Genomic DNA, 19,852 nt, shown 5'->3' on the forward strand with positions numbered 1-19,852 from the left:
TTCCCTTTTGTGCAAAAATTTTTAATCTTTAACAGAGACAAACTGAGAGAGAGGGATGAAATCCAGAGGGAGAGCGAGAAAGACATCTGCAGCACTGCTTTATTGCTCATGAAGCTTTCCTCCTGCAGGTGGGGAGCAGGGGCTTGAGACCAGGTCCTTGTGCATTACTAATATGTGCACTTAAGCAGATAAGCCGTTGCCTACTGCCCCCTTTTGTGCAAAAATTTAAACGGTTGTTTAAATGGTATCCTTCATCAGGAACAAATACATGGCAGGTGTTTTTACATATTTAAATGTAGAGAAGATCTTTAGACAAAACACTTTGCATTAAAAATTGAATCTTTAAATACTGATGATTTATTCATTTAGATTTAGCATTGTATCATCTGTGCATCATTGACTAAAATTTCAAAAGACTCTTTTTAAGCAGTAGTAAAACTGGTCAAGTATTTTGTACAGGACAGATGGTAACATTTTCTACCACTAACTTGAGAAATAACCTTGGAAATAAGAGTTAACATGCATTCTAAAATTAGAGCCAGGATAGTTATTTTCTTGTGGATTTTGATTCGTTTGCAATAATATATACATGCATGGCCTTGTCTTATGTGAAAAAAAGGAAAGGACTTATTAAGGACCAAGTCATTTAAAATCTATAGATGGTACACATTCGTGACTAATCAGGATCCTTTGAGGGAAATAGGGAACTTCAATGGGGCATAGCAATGTTGTACATGCAAAGCAAAGAATCCCAACTATTGACATTGTTTTAAAGAGTAGTAAATGAAAAGTCTTATCATTTAAATCAACCTTTTAAGAAAACACTTCATTTTCCCTCAAGCCTAAATGTAGATATCCACCTTATTATAGACCACACAATTACTGTTTGCTTAATCTCCACTTTGTAGGGAAAGAATGCATTTCTCTGTAATGTTCAGAAGATGACAATGAACCTCGTGGCTTTTCTTCATCTCTTTAAATAATCGTTCTGTATTCTCAGTGAATCAGCCTCACGTGGAGGAATTCAGTTCTTATACTCTCCGTGCAGCTTCTTCTTCCCATGAGGCACGGGACCCAGGGAAAAGGGTGACTTAATATTTACCCTATCCCTTTCTGCTTCCACTTCCTCATCGTATCGATCCTCCTCGTCATCATTTTCCACATCGCTGCTGTGAGGACTGGAGACCTGAGACCCTGAAGGAGAAGGTGGGACAGAGGAAGGCCTGGGGTACTTAAATCCTTCAGTCTGCCAGAAACAAAATGAGACCACCATTAGAAGGACTTATTGATTTGCAGAGATGCTAACACTTACACAAACACTCATTTTCCAGATGGCTAGGCATCTTTTCTGTTCTGTCTAGGTGCAATTAGCTTTAATTCATTTCTTTTTTAATTTAATTTTTATTTGTTTTATACAAGAAAAGAGAAAAACCAGTGCACCACTCTGAGAGTAATGAGTAATGAGAGTAATGCTGCAAAAATGATCATTATAATTAAACAAATGATTGCAGGGGAGACAGCATATGGTAATGCAAAAGGCTTTAATGCCTGAGGCTGTTAAGTCCCAGGTTCAATCCCCTGCACCACCATAAGCCAGAGTTGATCTCTGTACTTGCACACATGGTCTTTCCCTCTCAGAATAAAACAACTCCTAAAGATATATATATATATATATATATATATATATATATATATATGTGTGTGTGTGTGTGTGTGTGTGTGTGTGTGTGTGTGTGTGTGTGTTTATTTTTAATTAATTAATTAATTAATTTGCCTCTAGGGTTATCTAACTGGGACTCTGTGCTTACACCACTGCTCCTGGAGGCCATCTTTCTACATTACTGTTGTTGTCTAGAACAGAGAAACAGAGAGGAGGGGAAGACAGAGAGGAGGAGAGAAAGGTCACTGCTTGCAAAGTGACCCCCCCCAAGGTGGGGAGCCTAAGGGCTCCAACCAGAATCCTTGCGTTTCCTAGTATGAGCACTTAACTGGTGCACTACCTACCGCTCAGCCCCCTAAAAGGTATTTTTTTAAAAAACTAAGACAGTTTTAGCACAGGGGTGATTCTGCAATATCAGGAAACAGCTGATGCATTTAAAAAAAAATCAACTCTGAATCTGGAAGTCTGAGTTGGTTTGATTTCCCACTTCCTCTATTCTTTGTGCAAATGTAGTATTATGAAAACAGTATGTGTGGACGTAGCTTATTTATTTATGTTTATTTTGCCTCTGGGGTTATTGCTTGGACTCGGTGCTGGCACTGCAAATCCACTGCTCCTGGAGGCTATTCCCCCCCCATTTTTGTTGCCCTTGTTGCTCTTCTTGTTGTTATTATTGTTATTGATGCTGTCGTCATTGGATAGGACAGAGAGAAATGGAGAGAGGAGGGGAAGACAGAGAGGAGGAGAGAAAGACAGACACCTGCAGACCTGCTTCACCGCCTGTGAAGTGACCCCCATGCAGGTGGGGAGCCAGGAGCTTGAACCGGGAACCTTGCGCTGGTCCTTGCACTCTGCTACCACCCGACCCCTGGATTTAGCTACTTTAAATTGCTGTTTGGAGTTAAAAGTAAGAAATTTAGCTTTTGAGGCCAGGTGATGGTGCACCCAGTTGAGCACACATGTTACAGTGCACAAGGACCCAGGTTTGAGCTCCCAGTCACCATCTGCAGGGGGAAAGCTTTGTGAGTGGTGAAGCAGTGATACAGGGATTTCTCTCCCTCTCTATCTCCTCCTTCCCTCTTGATTTCTGCTGTCTCTATCCAATAAATAAAGATAATAAATTTTAAAAATTTTAAGAAAGAAATTTAGCTTTCCAAACAAACAGTACATAAAACATTTACCGTTGGTGGAGAAGTGGGCTCCATGTGGAATTTTTCTGGAAACGCTCTGCTTAATGTCAGGTGTCTGGCATGCTGGTAATACTATGATCGAAAACCATGTTGCAGTCATGATTTAGGCATCCCCAAAACCATGCAATTATATAAAAATTCATGCTAGTTATGAAATATATATATATATTTGAAAGTGGTGACATTCGCACCTAAAATTTGAGAATCAGAAAAGTAGTTTATAGTTTATTTTTTTCAGTGAATGGGTAATGAAATGCTACAGAAAACAGGCAAAGAAACAAATAAAGCTGGAGAGGAAAGTTGCATTATCCATATAGAGCCCTGAATTGAGCACTAGAGAAACAGAAAACACTGGTTTGATTCTCTGAAGAAGTAAGACAGCACAGAGGAAAGATGGGGCCTGAATAATGAATAACCGAGTATAAAGCCTGCCTTTTGTCACAGGTAAGACTTGACCTCTAGGGCATTCTGCTTGCACTATGAGAAGACAGTGAAATGAATCACTCTTGGCTGTAATGAGCATTAGCATGAAAGTGAGCGCATAGAAAATGGCAACATCTGTCACCTATCTAGGAAATTCACAGAATCTAAGCAGGTAGAAAGGAAAAATTATTTAAAATTAAGTCATCCAGTGCTAAAAGGTACATGCATCTGGATAGTTTTCAGCTAATTGCCTGAGTTATTTGCTCTTCTCATTCTGAAAACCATTGTCCCCAGTCTCCTCTGTAGTGCATGGATATAACCATACTCTGTTCAAGCAAAACAAAATAATGGATTTTGATTTTTTTTTCCTTATGAAGAACAAAAAGAAAAAAATTAGCTTGAGCTAAGATTTGTGCTAGGTCTGGATGAGTTCAGGCTAAATGTGAAGAATTGAGCTTAAGAGGTTGCCAATTCATCTTAAATTTAAATAAAAGCTGACCGAAAAAAAAAAAGTCACTGAAATTTGAATGGTCACGGCACTGCTGACCCTGGAGATTCTGAGCAGAATTGGTATACTTCCATAGCTGGTAGGGTTTTGGGAGTGGTCCCTGTGTTTACCACAAGCTTGCTTACTCTTGCTAAGTATCTCCAGTCCAGAAGATCTGACAGCCTCTCAGTTCGGTTCCTCTGGATAATTCTTTGGCGGCGGGACTGCTTGCAAAACCCGTAGAGAAACTTAGTCAGCTGGTTGCAAGAATCATCTGGAGAGCGAAACCGCCTGTCTACAATGTAGATACCTGAAAGGCACAAAAGAGAAAGCGGGGGTAACAGCCGGGCTTCTCTTCCTCTTTGGGTTCTGTCAGACCACATGCCTAAATATAGGCATCTGACTCCCACAGCCCTCTGCTTTATGCTTTCTGTTCGAGGCTGTACTTCTTTTTTATTTGTTTTGGATAAAGAGGGAGGGTGGGGGGTAGATAGCACAATGGTTATGCAAAGATACTCTCATGACTAAGCCTCCAAAATCCCAGGTTCAATTCCCCACACCACCATAAGGCAGAACTGAGCAGTGCTCTAGGTAAAAAAAAAAAAAAAAAGAAAGAAAGAAAGAAAGAAAGAAAGAAAGAAAGAAAAGAAGAAGAAAGAAAGAAAATGAAGGAAAGAAAGGAAATCAAGAGGGAAGGGGGTGATACTGAGACCAGGGGAGGTGGAGGGGCAGTAAAGAGAGACACCTGCAGCACTGTTTCACTACTTGTGAAGCTCCCCTCCTGCAGGTGAGGACCAGGGGCTGGAATTTGGGTCCTTGCCCATCATAATAGGTGGGCTTAACTTAGTGCACTACCACCCAAACTCTCCTATTAATAGTATTCTCACTTTTCCTGTGGATCACACAATTTAAGTCCATGTTTAATTAAGCAAAGAGTCTAAACCTTAGTTTCATCCTCAGTTGGGTCTAGTGTTAGCCTCTGTAAAGACCCCATGTCTCATTTGGTTGAGGGTGGTTTCATGATGAGAAATCTTACCATATGCAGCAGGGTCTGCTACGTGTTCCTGCATGAAACAGCCGAAGCCTGAGAGATTGGTTGTCACACTGGGGATGCCCATCACTGTGCATTCAGCTGCCAGGAGAGAGAGAGAGAGAGAGAGAGGTGCTTAGCAACACAGCAGACCCACACATCTATAAAACCTATTCCACTGGCAATGGCAGTGCTTACCTTGTACCAGGCAGAGTATATATTAAGTCTTCTCACTCACCCCATCTTGCAGGTGTAGAAACCGAGGCCCAGATGGATTAAATAACTTACCCACATTCACACAGGCAGGGGACACAGTAGACACCCATCTTAATTGCTCTTTTTTCATTGTTGTAGTTATTATTATTGTTGTTATTGATGTCGTTGTTGGAAAGGACAGAGAGAAATGGAGAGAGGAGAGGAAGACAGAGAGAGGGAGAGAAAGATAGACACCTGCAGACCTGCTTCACTGCCTGTAAAGTGACTCCCCTGCAGGTGGGGAGCTGGGGGCTCTAACAGGGATCCTTATGTGGGTCCTTGCACTTGGCACCATCGGAGCTTAACCCGTTGAGCTACCGCCCAGCCCCCAGGCAAACACTTTTTAATTTCACTGGATATTACCAAACTGAACTCCATAAATCTCATACATTTATGATCCCTCCAGCTGTGTTTGATATTTGTTTTCTCACACTTCTACAACTTTAAAATTGTATTATCTTTGCCAGCTTGATAACTGGAAAATTATTTCTAAGTGTAGTTTAAATGTCTTAGTGACTAGACAATTCTCATAAGCTTAAATTATGTTTGATTCTTTCTGTAGTTTCTAGTTGTATTGATAGCTTCATCCAGTTTCATTTATTTTTCTTTATGAAAAGTAAACATAAAACCCATAGGATAAGAGGGGTACAACTCCACACAATTCCCACCACCAGAACTCCGTATCTCATCCCTCCCCTGATAGCTTTCCTATTCCTTATCCCTTTGGGAGCATGGACCCAGGGTCATTATGGGGTACAGAAGGTGGAAGGTCTGGCTTCTCTAATTGCTTCCCTGCTGAACATAGTTTCATTAAAAAAAAATTTTTGTTGTTGTTTATGTAGTTATTTATTGAATAGAGAGACACTGAAATGGAAGAAGGAAATAGGGAGGGAGAAATAAAGACACCTACAGTAGTGCTTTATCACTTGTGAAGCTTCCTCTTCTACAGGTGGAGGCCTGAGGGCTTGAACCCGGACAGGACATCGTACTTGTAAGTCTAGAGCATTTAGCCACTGTCCCACCTGCCAAGCTGCCCCTTCCAGCTTCTCAGTGAGCCTATGGCCTCTGCCAGTCCTCTCTTACCTTTTAGTCAAAACCTGATTTTCAAAAAATGTTAAACATTTACATTCTTAATAAGGAATCTGTGATTATGGAATCATTCTTGATTAGCTAGTAGGAATGGAAGAAAGTAAGAATTTCCTACTACTTGGACATCCACTGCCTGTATTCTGGGGGGGAAAAAAAAAACTTATATCATTCTTGTTAGGAGCTACAAAGCATGAAATCAATCCCTGAGAAAGATCCAACAACAGATCACTATTATGTTTATTTGTTCATTTTTATTGTCACCATAGTTAACCTCTGGGGCTTAGTGCCGGCAACAATGAATCCCTGCTTTATGCAGCCAGTTCTCCCTTTTTGGTTGTTGTTTTCTTTTGTTTGCTTTTTCTTTTTACCAGAGCACTGCTCACCTCTAGTTTATGGTGGTGCAGGAGATTGAATCTGGGACTTTGGAGCCTCAAGCATGAATCTCTTTGCATAATTATAATGCTATCTCCCCTATCTTTTTTTGCTCTCTTTTTTTTCTGTTTGTAAAACAGAACATAAAGGGGAGAGGGGAGTGTGAAAGAGAGAAAGATTAACTGCAGACCTGCTTCACAGCTCATGTCACATCCCTCCAACAGGTAGGGAGGAGGGGCTCAAACCAGGTCCTTGTACATGATGATGTGTGCACTCAACTGGTTATCACCCAGTCGCCTTGACAAATTACTATTTGCTTACTTGTTTGTTTATTTATTTACTGTGGCATCGGGGCCTCACACATACAGTTTCAAAACTCCCAGATTGCTTTTTTCATTCCATAACAGAAACAGAAATAAGAAGGGGTACCACAGCTCGACACTTGTCATATGGAGCTCAAAATGGGGCCACACGCTTGGCAAGCATGCACTCTACTCAATAAGAGAGTGTTCACCCTCTCTCTGACCTCAACACATCACTTTAAGATTTTTTTTTTAATTTTATATTTATTTTCCCTTTTGTTGCTCCTTTTTATTGTTGTAGTTATTAATGTTGTCATTGTTAGATAAGACAGAGAGAAATGGAGATAGGAGGGGGAGACAGAGAAGGGAAGAGAAAGACAGACACCTGCAGACCTGCTTCACTGCTTGAGAAGAGACCTCCCCTGCAGGTGGGGAGCCAGAGGCTTGAACCGGGATCCTTACACCGGTACTTGTGCTTGGTGCCACGTGCACTTAACCTGCTATGCTACCACCCAACTCCCCACTTTAAGATTTTTATTTATTATTATTTGATAGAGACAGAGAAAAATTGAGAGGGAAGGGGGAGATAGATATAGAGAAAGAGAGATACCTGAAACACTGCTTCCCCACTCATGAAGCTTTCCCTCTGCAGGTAGGAACCTGAGGCTTGAACCTGGGCCTTTGCACATGGTAACATGTGCACCCAACCAGATGCACTACTACCTGCCCCCAAAGACAGATCACTCTTTTTTTTTTTTTTTTTTTGCTTCCAGGGTTATTGCTAGGACTCAGTGCCGGCACTTCAAATCCACTGCTCCAGGAGGCTATCCCCCCCCCCATTTTTGTTGCCCTTGTTGCTCTTGTTATTATTATTGTTGTTATTAATGCTGTTGTTGTTGGATAGGACAGAGAGAAATGAAGAGAGGAAGGGAAGACAGAGAGAGAGAGAGAAAGATAGTCACCTGCAGACCTGCTTCACTGCCTATGAAGGGACTCCCCTACAGGTGGGGAGCTGGGGACTAGAACCGGGATCCTTGAGCCAGTCCTTGTGCTTTGTGCCACGTGTGCTTAACCCATTGCGCCACTGCCCGACCCCCGACAGATCACTCTTAAAGCAAACTGCAAAGCCAGAGTCTTAGAAGAAATTGTGTACCAGCTCTGGATATAAATTATGTATGCATACAACATAATACTAACACAAATCAAAATATTCCCTAATCTACATGTGTCACATACCTGGAGTATAGCCCCAGGGTTCATAGTATGAAGGGAAAACTCCAAGATGACAACCTCGGACAAACTCTTCATAATCCATTGGTAGCAAAGGGCTGGTGGAGGAAAGGAATTCTGGGTGCAAAATCACCTGGAAAAATTTTTAAGGATTTTTTAAAATTATTTTTTAATCATTGAAATATTTATTTGTGCCCTTCTTATCCAATGGACTTGTCATTCATTATTTAAAAAAAATGAAAACATTTTATTTGAATAAAACAGAAATTGAAAGAGAAGGGGGATAGAGGCATCTGCCGCTCTGCTTTATTACTTTTGAAACTTCCCCTGGGCCCCCAAAAAGAAAATGGTAATGAGAGAGAGAGAGTGGAGAAATTAAAGAAAACCATCTTCTATTAGTTGTGTCTAAAATTTAGGGGGGGGGGAAGAATTACTACAGAAGCTGGGTAGGTGTTTATTTCTCTTCTCACCAGTCTGTGTGAGCGTTCACTCTGTAGACTAACTTTCCCTCAGGATCCAAGACTATGTTGGAGGATGGAAATGTGTTGATATTTGGTCTTGTGCTAATGAATATATTAACTTTACATTTTATATTACTTAGATCTAAATAAATTATACTTGCATGTTTATATTCAATTATAAATTATGTGTTTATATGTAATCTGAGACCCAAATTTACAAAGTACTCCTTTTCCTTTCCTCCCCTCTTTCATTCTTTTCATTATTACTTTCTTATTTTTTTATTTTTTGCCTCCCGGGTTATTGCTGGGTTCGGTGCCTACACAACGAATCCACAGCTCCTGGAGGCCATTTTTTCCCTTTTGTTGTCCTTGTTGTTTATGTTGTTATTGCTGTTGGATAGGACAGAGAGAAATCAAGAGAAGAGAGAAAGATAGACCTGCAGACCTGCTTTACCACTTGTGAAATGACCCCCTGCAGGTTGAGAACCGGAGGCTCAAACCAAGATCCTTAAGCCAGTCCTTGTGCTTGGCGCCATGTGTGCTTAACCTGCTGTGCTACTGCCTGGCCCCCTCATTCTTTAGATATAGGCAGAGAAAGAGCACTGAGGTTTCTTTCAATGCAATGGGGGCAGGGCTTGATCTTGGGTTTCACATGTGGCAAAGCAGTGTACTATACAAGTGAGCTATTTCACCAAGAGAATAATGATAGCCGTTTGCTTATACTTATTGTTTGCTTTATCTTTCCTTTTTCTTTTAAACTAGAACACTAACCAGCTCTTGGCTTATGGTGCTGCTGGGGATTGAACCTGGGAGTGCAGAGCCTCAGGTATAAACATCGTTTCTGTAACTGTTATGTTGCTTTCCCACCCCACAAAATATCTCAGGTCCACTTGTGTTTAAGTTGCTAACCTGATGTTTAATGGACATTTCCTGCAAACAAGAACATCCTCTTACATATAAACACAATGTCAGTATTAAAATGAGAAAATTAATAGCCCTTTCATCTAATTTTTAAATACCTTTTTTTAATCTTTTTTTCTTTTTGTCTCCAGGGTTATCGCTGGGGCTGGGTGCCAGCAGTAGGAATCCACTGCTCCTGGAGGCTATTTTTTTTTCCCCATTTTTCAATTTTATTGGATAGGACAGAAAGAAATTGAGAGAGGAGAGGGACAGACAGCTACAGAGCTGCTTCTCCACTTGTAAAGCATTGCCCTGCAAATGGGGAATGGGGGCTCGAATCAGGATCCTTCGCGGGTCCTTGCACTTCATACTGTGTGTGCTTAACACGGTGTGCCACCATCCATCCCCTCTGCTTTTTAAATTTTATTTATTTACTATTGAATAGAGACAAAAAGAAATTGTGAGGATGGAGATAGAGAGTGAAAGAGATAGAAAAAAAACACCTGCAGCTCTGCTTCACCACTCATGAAGCTTTTCCCCTCCAGGTAGGGACCAGGGGCTTGAACCTGGGTCCTTGTGAGTTTAACAAGATGTACTACCACTTGGCCCCTAATTTTAAAATCTCATTCATGTTGCTCCAGTGTTTCACATTAGTGGTGTTAATTAGTGGCATTCTTTAAATAGAAATATTTAGCTGGAAATCACATGTGACATTTAGTTGTTAATTTTATCTCCTTGAATTTGTAAGAATAATAGGGCTTTCTTGCCTTTAATCACCTTAACTTTTTTTAATAAGATATATATTTTAAATTTTTTATTATCTTTATTTATTGGATAGAGACAGTCAGAAATCAAGAGGGAAGGGGGAGAAAGAGAGACAGAGAGATACCAGCAGCCCTGCTTCACCACTTGCAAAGCTTTCCCCCTGCAGGTGGGGACTGGGGGATCGAACCCCGGTCCTTGAGCACTGTAACATGTGCACTCAACCAGGTACGCTACCACCCAGTCCTGACCTTAACTTTTAAAAAATATGTATAGAGAGATATATAATTTGGACTAATTTTAGTTAGTTTGAAATAAGACCCTTCATTTGGATTTGTCCTATGTCTTAGGGCTAGATTTATGTGTCTTTGGCAGTAAGGCACAGAAATGATCTGTGTTTTTCACTCATTTATTGGATAGTAGTTTGTTTTTCTTATTACTGATGGTGTATATTTCAATCTTTTGATTAAGAATATGTCTTTTTTTTTTTTTTTTTTTTTTTAACCAGAGCACTGCTCAGCTTTGACTTATGGTGGTACAGGGGACTGAACCTGGGACTTGTGAGTCTCAGGCATGAGAGTCTCTTTGCATAGCCATTATGCTATCTACCTCTGCCCAGGGTATGCCTTTTAGGCATATCTATTATGAAGTCATTCTTTTTTCTCTTTGTTATTAATTTAGTGGGACTTACTCTGAAACTACATTCCCATCCCATTTTTTTCTTAATATTTACTTATTAATGAAAGAGACCAGGAGAAAGAAAACCAGACCATCACTCCAGCACATGTAATGCCAGGGATCAAACGTGGGACCTCATGCTTGAGAGTCTAATGTTTACCCACTCACCACCTCCCAGCTGAAACCATCCCATTTCCAGTCACACTTAATATTTGTGTTGATATCATGGTTTTCTTCTACGCAGACTCTGACTCCCTTTGCATCTCCTCACAACCCCCGGAGGACCTTCCTCTCTTTCTCTGCCTGCGGACTGCTGTAGTACAGACTCCCATCCTGTATTGCCTTACCTAATAGCTGTTGAGCTGAATTGTTTAGGAAGGAGAGAGAGAGAGAGAGAGGGAGAGAGAGGAGAGAGAAGAGGGAAGAGAAATGATTTTTGAAAAAAGCACACATACTTTATTTTATTTATTCATTTATTATTACAGAAACAGAGATGGATGGGGGAGATAGCGAGGAGGAGAGACAGGGATGGGGTAGAAAGCATAATGATTATGCAAAGAGACTCATGCCTGAGGCTTGAAAATCCCATGTTCAGTCCCCTGCACAAAATCCAAAGCTGATCAGTACTCTGATAAATTGAGAGAGAGAAGAAAGAGGAGGAGGAGGAGGGGCAGAGACACACCTTCCACACTGCTTCACTACTTGTAAAGTTTTCCTTCTGCAGGTGGAGGCCGGGGGCTTGAACCCAGATACTCACACATGGTAGCATGTGCACTTAATAGAGTGCACCACTGCCTGGCTCTTTTCCCCACACTACAGTTTTTTTTTTTCTCTATTTTTTTTTACATTTTTTTTTAATATTTATTTTATTTATTCCCTTTTGTTGCCCTTGTTGTTTTATTGTTGTTGTTGCTGGATAGGACAGAGAGAAATGGAGAGAGGAGGGGAAGACAGAGAGGAGGAGAGAAAGATAGATACCTGCAGACCTGCTTCACCGCCTGTGAAGCGACTCCCCTGCAGGTGGGGAGCCGGGGTTCGAACCGGGATCCTTATGCCGGTCCTTGTGCTTTGCGCCACCTGCGCTTAACCCGCTGCGCTACAGCCCGACTCCCCACACTACAGTTTTTTAAATCCATGGAATAAATATATATTCTTCCAAAAAGTTTACTTTTAAGAAAATCTGAATTTGGATATAAATAATAATAATAAGAGTAATAATAACAATAGTCATGTGATACTTTGTATAACATATTTTGTATATTATAATTTTCTCATGGAATAATCTTAGCAGCATGTGATATGGGTATAATAAATATATTCATTGCCCTAACTTTAGAAATAAGGAGAGGTAGCCCAGGAGGTGGTACAGTAGATAAAGCCTTTGGCTCTCAGATACAAGGTTCGGAGTTCAAACCCTGGCATTGCATGTGCTACAGTGAGCTCTGGTTCCTTCTCTCTGCCCCCTCTCATCAATCAATCTATAAAGAATAAGAAATAGGGAGAAGAAGGCTTTACAGGAATTAGTGTTATTTTTATAGATCCATAAATAGGAGATATGTTAGACTTAAGAAGTAAAGTGGTTAAATGACCCAAACCAGTACCTAAACAGAATGGTTTATTCACACACACACACACACACACACACACACACACACACACACACACACACACACCACACCAAACAAACAAATAAAAAGTGATAAAGTGACAGTATAAAAATAGGTGAGGGGCCAGGCAGTGGTGCACCCAGTTGAGAGCACACATTACTGTGTGCAAGGGCCTGGGTTCAAGTCTCCACTCCCCATCTGCAAGGGTGAAGCTTCACAAGTGGTGGAGCAGGTCTGCAGGTGTCTACCTTTCTTCCCCCCCCACCTCAGTTCTTCTTTGTCCTATCAAATGAAATGAAAAGGAGGGAGGGAAAGAAGGAAGGAAGGAAGGAAGGAAGGAAGGAAGGAAGGAAGGAAGGAAGGAAGGAAGGAAGGGAGAGAGAGAATAAGGGAGCGGGGTGGGGGGAAGGCTGCTGGGAGCAGTAGATTCATAGTGCCAGCACTGAGCCCCAGCAATATTTACCCTGGTGTCAAATAAAAATATTTTCCTCCACAAAATTTGATCTGGGTTCCTATTACCTCAGAGTCCAGCACTAGGAAGAGAGATAGAAACAGGGTCCCTCCAAACTGCCAGCCTAGGAGACTTATGGCAAATAGCAGAAGAGGGGATTTGAAAGGCCCCAGGCAATTCCAAATTTAGGGAAATGTGTTCTCTCCAAAGCCCATTTTTGGAACATGAAAATACAGTGCTTCATTTGTTTCACTCTCAGCCAAAGGGAATGACAGCGCCACTAAAATAAAAAAGCAGCTGCTCTGGGCCTCCAAGCCTCTAATCACAGGAACCCAGGAGGCAAGAGTAGCAATCAGAGGTCAGCACAAGGTCATGGTGAGGATTAGATGGGAGCTCACATCAGAGGCTCCCTCCCTACCTACTCATAAGGCTCTGGGCTGGGACTGGGAAAAGAGAAGCCAATGAAAACCCTGTCTGATTATTTTTCCAAGAGTTTTTTTTTTTTTTTTTTTTTTTGCAGAGAAGATTAGGAAAGACAGAAACATTGAAAGACAATCCAGCAGAGAAGACAAGCTGCAGCATAGGTTGTCTGATAGTCTTTGTTTTCTAGAAATGTTTTCAAGATAGTTGAGACTTGAATTACCCGAGACAGAAAAAAAGAATTGAGACTTGAATTACCCGAGACAGAAAAAAAGAATTGATTTTCTTTACAAATAGCATTTAAAATCTGTTGGAGCAATAGCAAAACAAATAAAGGAGGAGTATTATAAATTCTTTAAAAAATACATTCCATATTGTTTGGAAACCCCCAACTAGAACCTCAAAGTATTATTATTATTTTTTTCCATTGTACTCTAAAACTTCAAAAAATTTTTTTCTCTTTTTTCTTTATTTCCTTTTGTTGTCCTTGTTTTATTTTTGTAGTTATTATTGATGTTATTGTTGGATAGGACAGAGAGAAATGGAGAGAGGAAGGGAAGACAGAGAGGGGGAGAGAAAGACAGACACCTGCAGACCTGCTTTACCACTTGTGAAGTGAAGCCCCTGCAGGTGGGGAGCCAGGGGCTTGAACCAAGATCTTTATGCTGGTCCTTGCGCTTAGCGCCACCTGCGCTTAAGCCGCTGTGCTACCACCCGACTCCCACTCTAAAACTTTTTATATCAACAAAAGCAACCAAAATAAATGTATAAATAAGGTGTGAAGCTTTATTCCTAAAATTATAGTTTTACAAATGTGTGGTAAATCAATAAAACTTGATAAATAAATAAACAAATAAATAAACACCCAGTCAAAGCATCTGCAGCCACTGGAAGGAAGCAGGTTGCTCAGAACCTACACCAGCCAAAGGCCTGGAGTCCAAAGGGCCACTGGTACTTACGCCCCAATTATTATTATTTTTAAATTGCCAGCATGACAATCCCATTGCTCCCAGCAGCAATTTTTTAACTGTTTCCCCTTCCCTTCCCCCTTCTTTTTCCTTCCCTTCCCCTCCCCCTTCCCTTCTTTCCCCTGCCCTTCCCTTCCCTTCCTTTCCCCCTTCCCTTCCTTCGCTTCCTTCATCTCTCCCACCTTCCCTTCCTTTCTTTCTTTTTCTGTTTCTTTCTGTCTGTCGCTTTCTTTCTCTTGATAGAGACAGAAAGAAATTGAGAGGAAAAGGAGAGAGATTAACAACACTGCTTAACCATTCAGCTCATGAAGCTCTTGCCCTGTACATGGGGACCAGGGTCTGGATAGACCCACAGATTCTACCTTGACTCTGTCTGTGCGGCTGTTGAAAAGTCCGATCCGCCGGATGGTGCTGAGGATGGGGTCAGAGGAGTCGTCAATCATGTTGTGGGTGGTCACTGGAGGTAGGGAATGTCGCTGCCGTGATGTAGGAAAGAAAGGTCAGTGGTTCAAGGAATGGGTGGGTGGCTGATCTCAGCAGCAGGCCATTGGTCACACTGTGGCTATAGTTTATGCCTGCATTCTCTTTGAGACACTCTCATGATAATCATTTTGCCTTGCACATGTCTTAGAGGAAGATAGTGGGCTGAATCCCACTGTTGATTGTGAATACAAGATGTCTCAGTTTTTCTTCTGCAGCTGTTACATGAAGACCAGACCTGGTGACATGTGGGACTTGTGAAAGCATGGTAGAGCTTGGGGAAGCTCTCCCATCCTTGGATGGAGGTCTGGAAAGACACCCCGCTTGTTAGCCTCTCTCATAGAGATGAGCCAAGAGGGAAAAGTCTTCCAGACTCAGCTTTCCCTTGTTAGACTCTCAAGCTCACAGAAATCTCACAGTTTCTCCCTGCTAGCAGCAGGCCACATGGCTGCCTGCTTTAAGGTTCACTCAAAGTTCACAGTCACCCAAAGTTCACACATCCTCCTCACTTTTGATCACAAAGGAGAACACACTCCATCAAACACCTCCCCAACACCAGACAGTAGCTTTGGAACTCTATTTCCTTATGTTTTTTGATATCTATGATTTACATCAAGCCTTATTTATCTTCTCTCCATCTCACCTTACTGGTTTAACCCCTTTGCCTTTAGATAATTAACCTGTTTGTATCATGGAGACTAATTGTCTTGACCTTTATGTATCACATCAATTCTTGTCATTCCAGCCCCCTACCATAGGGGCAAGCTGACCTTTAAGAAACCTGTAATTTCTGATGTATTTGAAAAATGTTCTTTGTTTAACTTTCTATATAAGCCCAAGCCCACCCTCAAATAAAAGAGTGTTTGTACCAAGATACTCCCTGAGTCCTCTCTCTTTATCATGCAGTCTCTAGAGCTGGTGATAGGGCCTCAGTAAGCTTGCCTCCTGGATGGAGCCACCCCCCACATGAGCCCCAGCAGTGACAGATTCTGGGACTTATACGGGGAAGAAGACAGACAGATCTGAAACCTAGACTCAAGGACTGTCCTATGGCTCCTGATCTCCCACCATTCATGGATCCTAAATGTTCCTAAGGCAAAATCATTCCATTTAGCTGAGGAATAGCCACCATTTCTTTATCTTGACTCCATAAATCTATGATTTTTAAAACAAAGATTTATTTTTATTATTTAAATAATATGAGAAGAATAAAGTAAATCTCATGAGGTAGGATTTCAGGTGAGAGGACCAGGCAGTTGAGTACACATGTTGCATGTACAAGGACCCAGGCTTAAGCCCTAGATCCCCACCTGCAGAGGGGAAGCTTCATGATTGGTGAAGTAGTGCTATGGTGGCTTTCTCTCTCTCTCTCACCCTTCCTCCCTCTCCCCTCTCATTTTCTCTCCCATCAAATAAAAGAAAGAAAGGAAAAAATGGCTGTGAAGAATAGTAGGTTTGTCATGAAGACACCAAGCCCCAGTGATAACCCTGGTGGCAAATAAAACAAAAACACCAACAAAGAATTTCAAGTGAGGTAGAAACCAGAGCACATGTGGTACCAGGAATCAAACCTGGAATCTCACACCTGTCACCTGTCAGTCTTGAACTCTACTAGCTAAAGTATTTTCTCAGCCAGAAGGCTATGCATATATATATATATATATATATATATATATATATATATTTTTTTTTTTTTTTTGCAAACTTTAGGGTTTATTTTGTAGTGTGTGTGCTTAACCCAGGTGTGCCACTGGATGGCCCTAGAGTTTCTTTTGTTATTGTCATTATAGCACACATTTTTTTTTCCAATTCAGTTATTATTTCCAAGTACATTTAAATGGATATAAAGACAAGCTATTCTAAGATTCTTTAAAAGACTCCTAAAAAACAAATAACAGAGAACACACAGAGAGAGCTATTGTGTAGGCAATTATGTAAGAGTGATTTTCCTAACGTCACACTTAAAATGTTCCTAAATTAGTTTACTTTCGTACATTAGAATATTGATTTAAATTATTTTTAGCCATTATGAGAAGTAGCAGCTATATCTGTCTTTTATTACCTGAGTTGAAAAAATGGCTCTTTTCATAATCGTTAGATCATCTCGATCCAAAATACTGTTCATGTCAGGAACTTCTCCTCTGTGGGAAATAATTACTTTTTAACAATCAGAATCAAAGCAACTGGCATTTATTTAATACTCCCACTGTACTTCTCAAAGCTGTAGGTGTGACATGTCATTTCTAAGAGCTTTGAAAGTAAATGTAAAGTAAGCACAGTTTTCCAATAAAGCTCATAAGCTACGAAAGGATGAGGAAGTTTAATTGAAAACTCACCCTGGAGCAACTAGAGAGATGGTTCAGAGTGTAGTGCACAGCTTTTGGGAACATTTTTTAATTTTGTTTTATTTTTAAACCAGAGGACTGCTCAGCTCTGGCTTATTGTGGTGTGTGGGATTGAACCTGAGCCTGTTTGCATAACCATTGTGCTATACTCCTCACATAATGTACAGGTTTTGCATGTGTGAAGCCCTAGGTTTAATTCCTAGCATCACAGATACTATAGTAGCGATCTGGCCCATCTCTTTCACACTCTCTTAAAAATGCAAAATGGAGGACCCCCCCAATACTTCATCTGCTCTATTCCAGCCTTTAGGTCCATGATTGTTCAACAATTTGTTTGGCTTTGTATGTTAACTCTCTTTTTCAGTCACCAGGTTCCAGATGCTAGCAGGATGTTGACCACACTTCCCTGGACAGACAACCCCACTAATGTGCCTTGGAGCTCCGCTTCCCCAGAGCCCTTCCCCACTAGGGAAAGAGAGAGGCAGACTGGTAGTATGGATCGACCTGTCAATGCCCATGTTCAGCGGGGAAGCAATTACAGAAGCCAGACCTTCTACCTTCTGCATCCCACAATGACCTTGGGTCCATACTCCGAGAGGGTTAAAGAATAGGAAAGCTATCAGGGGAGGGGATGGTATACGGAGGTCTGGTGGTGGGAACTGTGCGAAGCTTTACCCCTCTTATCGTATGGTTTTGTCAATGTTCCCTTTTTATAAATAAAAAAAATTTTTTTAAAGATTTATAAACTAGAAAAAAAAATGCATTTGAGGGTCAGGGGATATTCCCTCCAGTAGTGTGTGCTTTGCCACATTTGAATCCTGACCACCACATAGAAGCACCACACAAAGGATGAGCTTTGTGAGCGTTATTGGTGGTGTCTTCTCTCTCTCTTTGCCTTTTATCCTCCAGCTTAAAAAAAAAAAGCATAGGCTAAGCACACATACTACGAAGTGCAAGGACTGGCACAAAGACCGGGGCACCCAGCTCCCCACCCGTAGGGGGGTTGCTTCGTAAGCAGTGAAGCAGGTCTGCAGGTGTCTATTTTCCTCTCTGCCTCTTTGTTTTCTCTTCCTTTCTCGATTTCTCTTTGTCCTATCCAACAACAACAACAGCAACAATGGGGGGAAAAAAGACGGCCACCAGGAGCAGTGGATTTGTAGTGCAGGCACCAAACCCCAGCAGTCACCCTGAAGGCAAAAAGAAAAAAGAAGAAAGAAAAAGAAAATAAAAGAAAACAAGAAAGGAGAAAAAGAGTAGGCATGAACCCCCAGTGTGTGTGTGGGGGGTAATCAACAAGAAGGAAAGAAAACACATTTAGTAGCAATTTATTTTTTAATTTAAAGATGAGAAATAAAAAGAGAGACGCAGAGAGAAAGAGTGAGAGATGGATACACCAAAGCACCATTCTGGCATGTGCAGTGCTAGGGATTGAACCCAGAGCCCCATGGATGCAAGTCTTGAGTACTACCTGTCAACCTACTTCCCTAATCACTGAAAAAAATATTAAAACATGAATGATGCTATCATTATATTTTTGCCTATTCCTGAGCGCTTTCTTCTTGTCCATTTGTAAGTGGTGTTGTTATTTTACTGGTCAAAAAAAAAAAAAAAAAAAACCAAAAAACAAGATGTTCATCTGCCTCAAGAATGAGGAAACAGGACAGCTTTTATTTTAGAATATAACAGAAGTCACATATCATGATATCTTCATTTATCTTTCCTGCCTTTCTTTCTTCCTTTCTCTGTTCCACCAGGGATTTTTCTAGGGCTCCATGTCTGTATGATTCCTTTGATTCTGGCTCTGTCTGACTTAAAAAAAATTGACAAGTGGGGGCCGAGTAGTGACACATCCGGTGAAGTGTACATATTACCAAGCACAAGGACCTGGGTTTGAGCCCCGGCTCCCCACCTGTAGGGAGTCTGCTTCACGAGTGGTGAAGCAGAGAGACAGGAAGAGAGACAGCACTGCTCCATAGCTCTTGAAGCACTCTCCCTTCTGGTGATCTCCATATGATGGCTGGGGGCTCTATCTGGGATCCTCAAACATTACAAAGTGTGCACTCTACTGGTTGAGCCTCTCCCAGCCCCAATATCTTTAGAGTCTTATTGTACATTCACAGTTGATTTTGTTATTTAGACTTTATTTTACTTATACATTTATATTGTACTACATTTAATGTTTTTATTTTAAATTGAAGTTAATTTAATTTTTAATTATTATCTTTATTTGTTTATTGTATAAAGACAGCCAGAAATCAAGAAGGAAGGAAGTGATAGAGAGAGAGAGTGAGAGACAGACAGAGACAGACACCTGCAGCCCTGAATCACTAGTTGCAAAGATTTCCCCCTGTGGGTGGGGACCAGAGACTCAAACCCAGGCCCTTGTGAATTATAATATGTGCATTCAACCAGGTGCACCACCACCTGGCCCCTGTATTTAAGAATAGTATTTTAATAATGTTATTAATAATGTTATTTAATAATAACATTAGTAATGTTATTAATACTGTTATTAATAATAACATGTTTAATAAAGTTATTTAGCAATGTTTAATAATTTTATTAAACATTAATAATGTTATTAATAATATTATTTAACAATGTTTGTTAAGAAAAGATATTAACCAATGTGTTAATAAGTGATAAGGTCCCCACCTGCAGGGGAGTTGCTTCATAGGCAGTGAAGCAGGTCTGCAGGTGTCTCTCCCCCTCTCTGTCTTCCTCTCCTCTCTCCATTTCTCT

The 19,852-nt window shown here is 40.9% G+C and overlaps 1 protein-coding gene across 1 annotated transcript in view; it reads right to left on the bottom strand.

Annotated features, from left to right (window-relative positions):
• The window catches only part of GYS2 (glycogen synthase 2), a 47,874-nt gene continuing 28,022 nt past the window's right edge, over positions 1-19,852 (bottom strand). The window contains exons 10-16 of the mRNA XM_007517888.3: positions 16,828-16,906; positions 14,648-14,761; positions 8,045-8,171; positions 4,797-4,892; positions 3,907-4,070; positions 2,842-2,922; positions 1-1,246 (exon numbers count right to left, since the gene is read on the bottom strand). Of these exons, the coding sequence (XP_007517950.1) occupies positions 1,025-1,246; positions 2,842-2,922; positions 3,907-4,070; positions 4,797-4,892; positions 8,045-8,171; positions 14,648-14,761; positions 16,828-16,906 (883 nt within the window). The 3' untranslated portion in view covers positions 1-1,024. The remainder of the gene's footprint in view (positions 1,247-2,841; positions 2,923-3,906; positions 4,071-4,796; positions 4,893-8,044; positions 8,172-14,647; positions 14,762-16,827; positions 16,907-19,852) is intronic.

This window comes from Erinaceus europaeus, chromosome 7 (assembly GCF_950295315.1).
Source record: "Erinaceus europaeus chromosome 7, mEriEur2.1, whole genome shotgun sequence".
Taxonomy (NCBI): Eukaryota; Metazoa; Chordata; class Mammalia; order Eulipotyphla; family Erinaceidae; genus Erinaceus; species Erinaceus europaeus.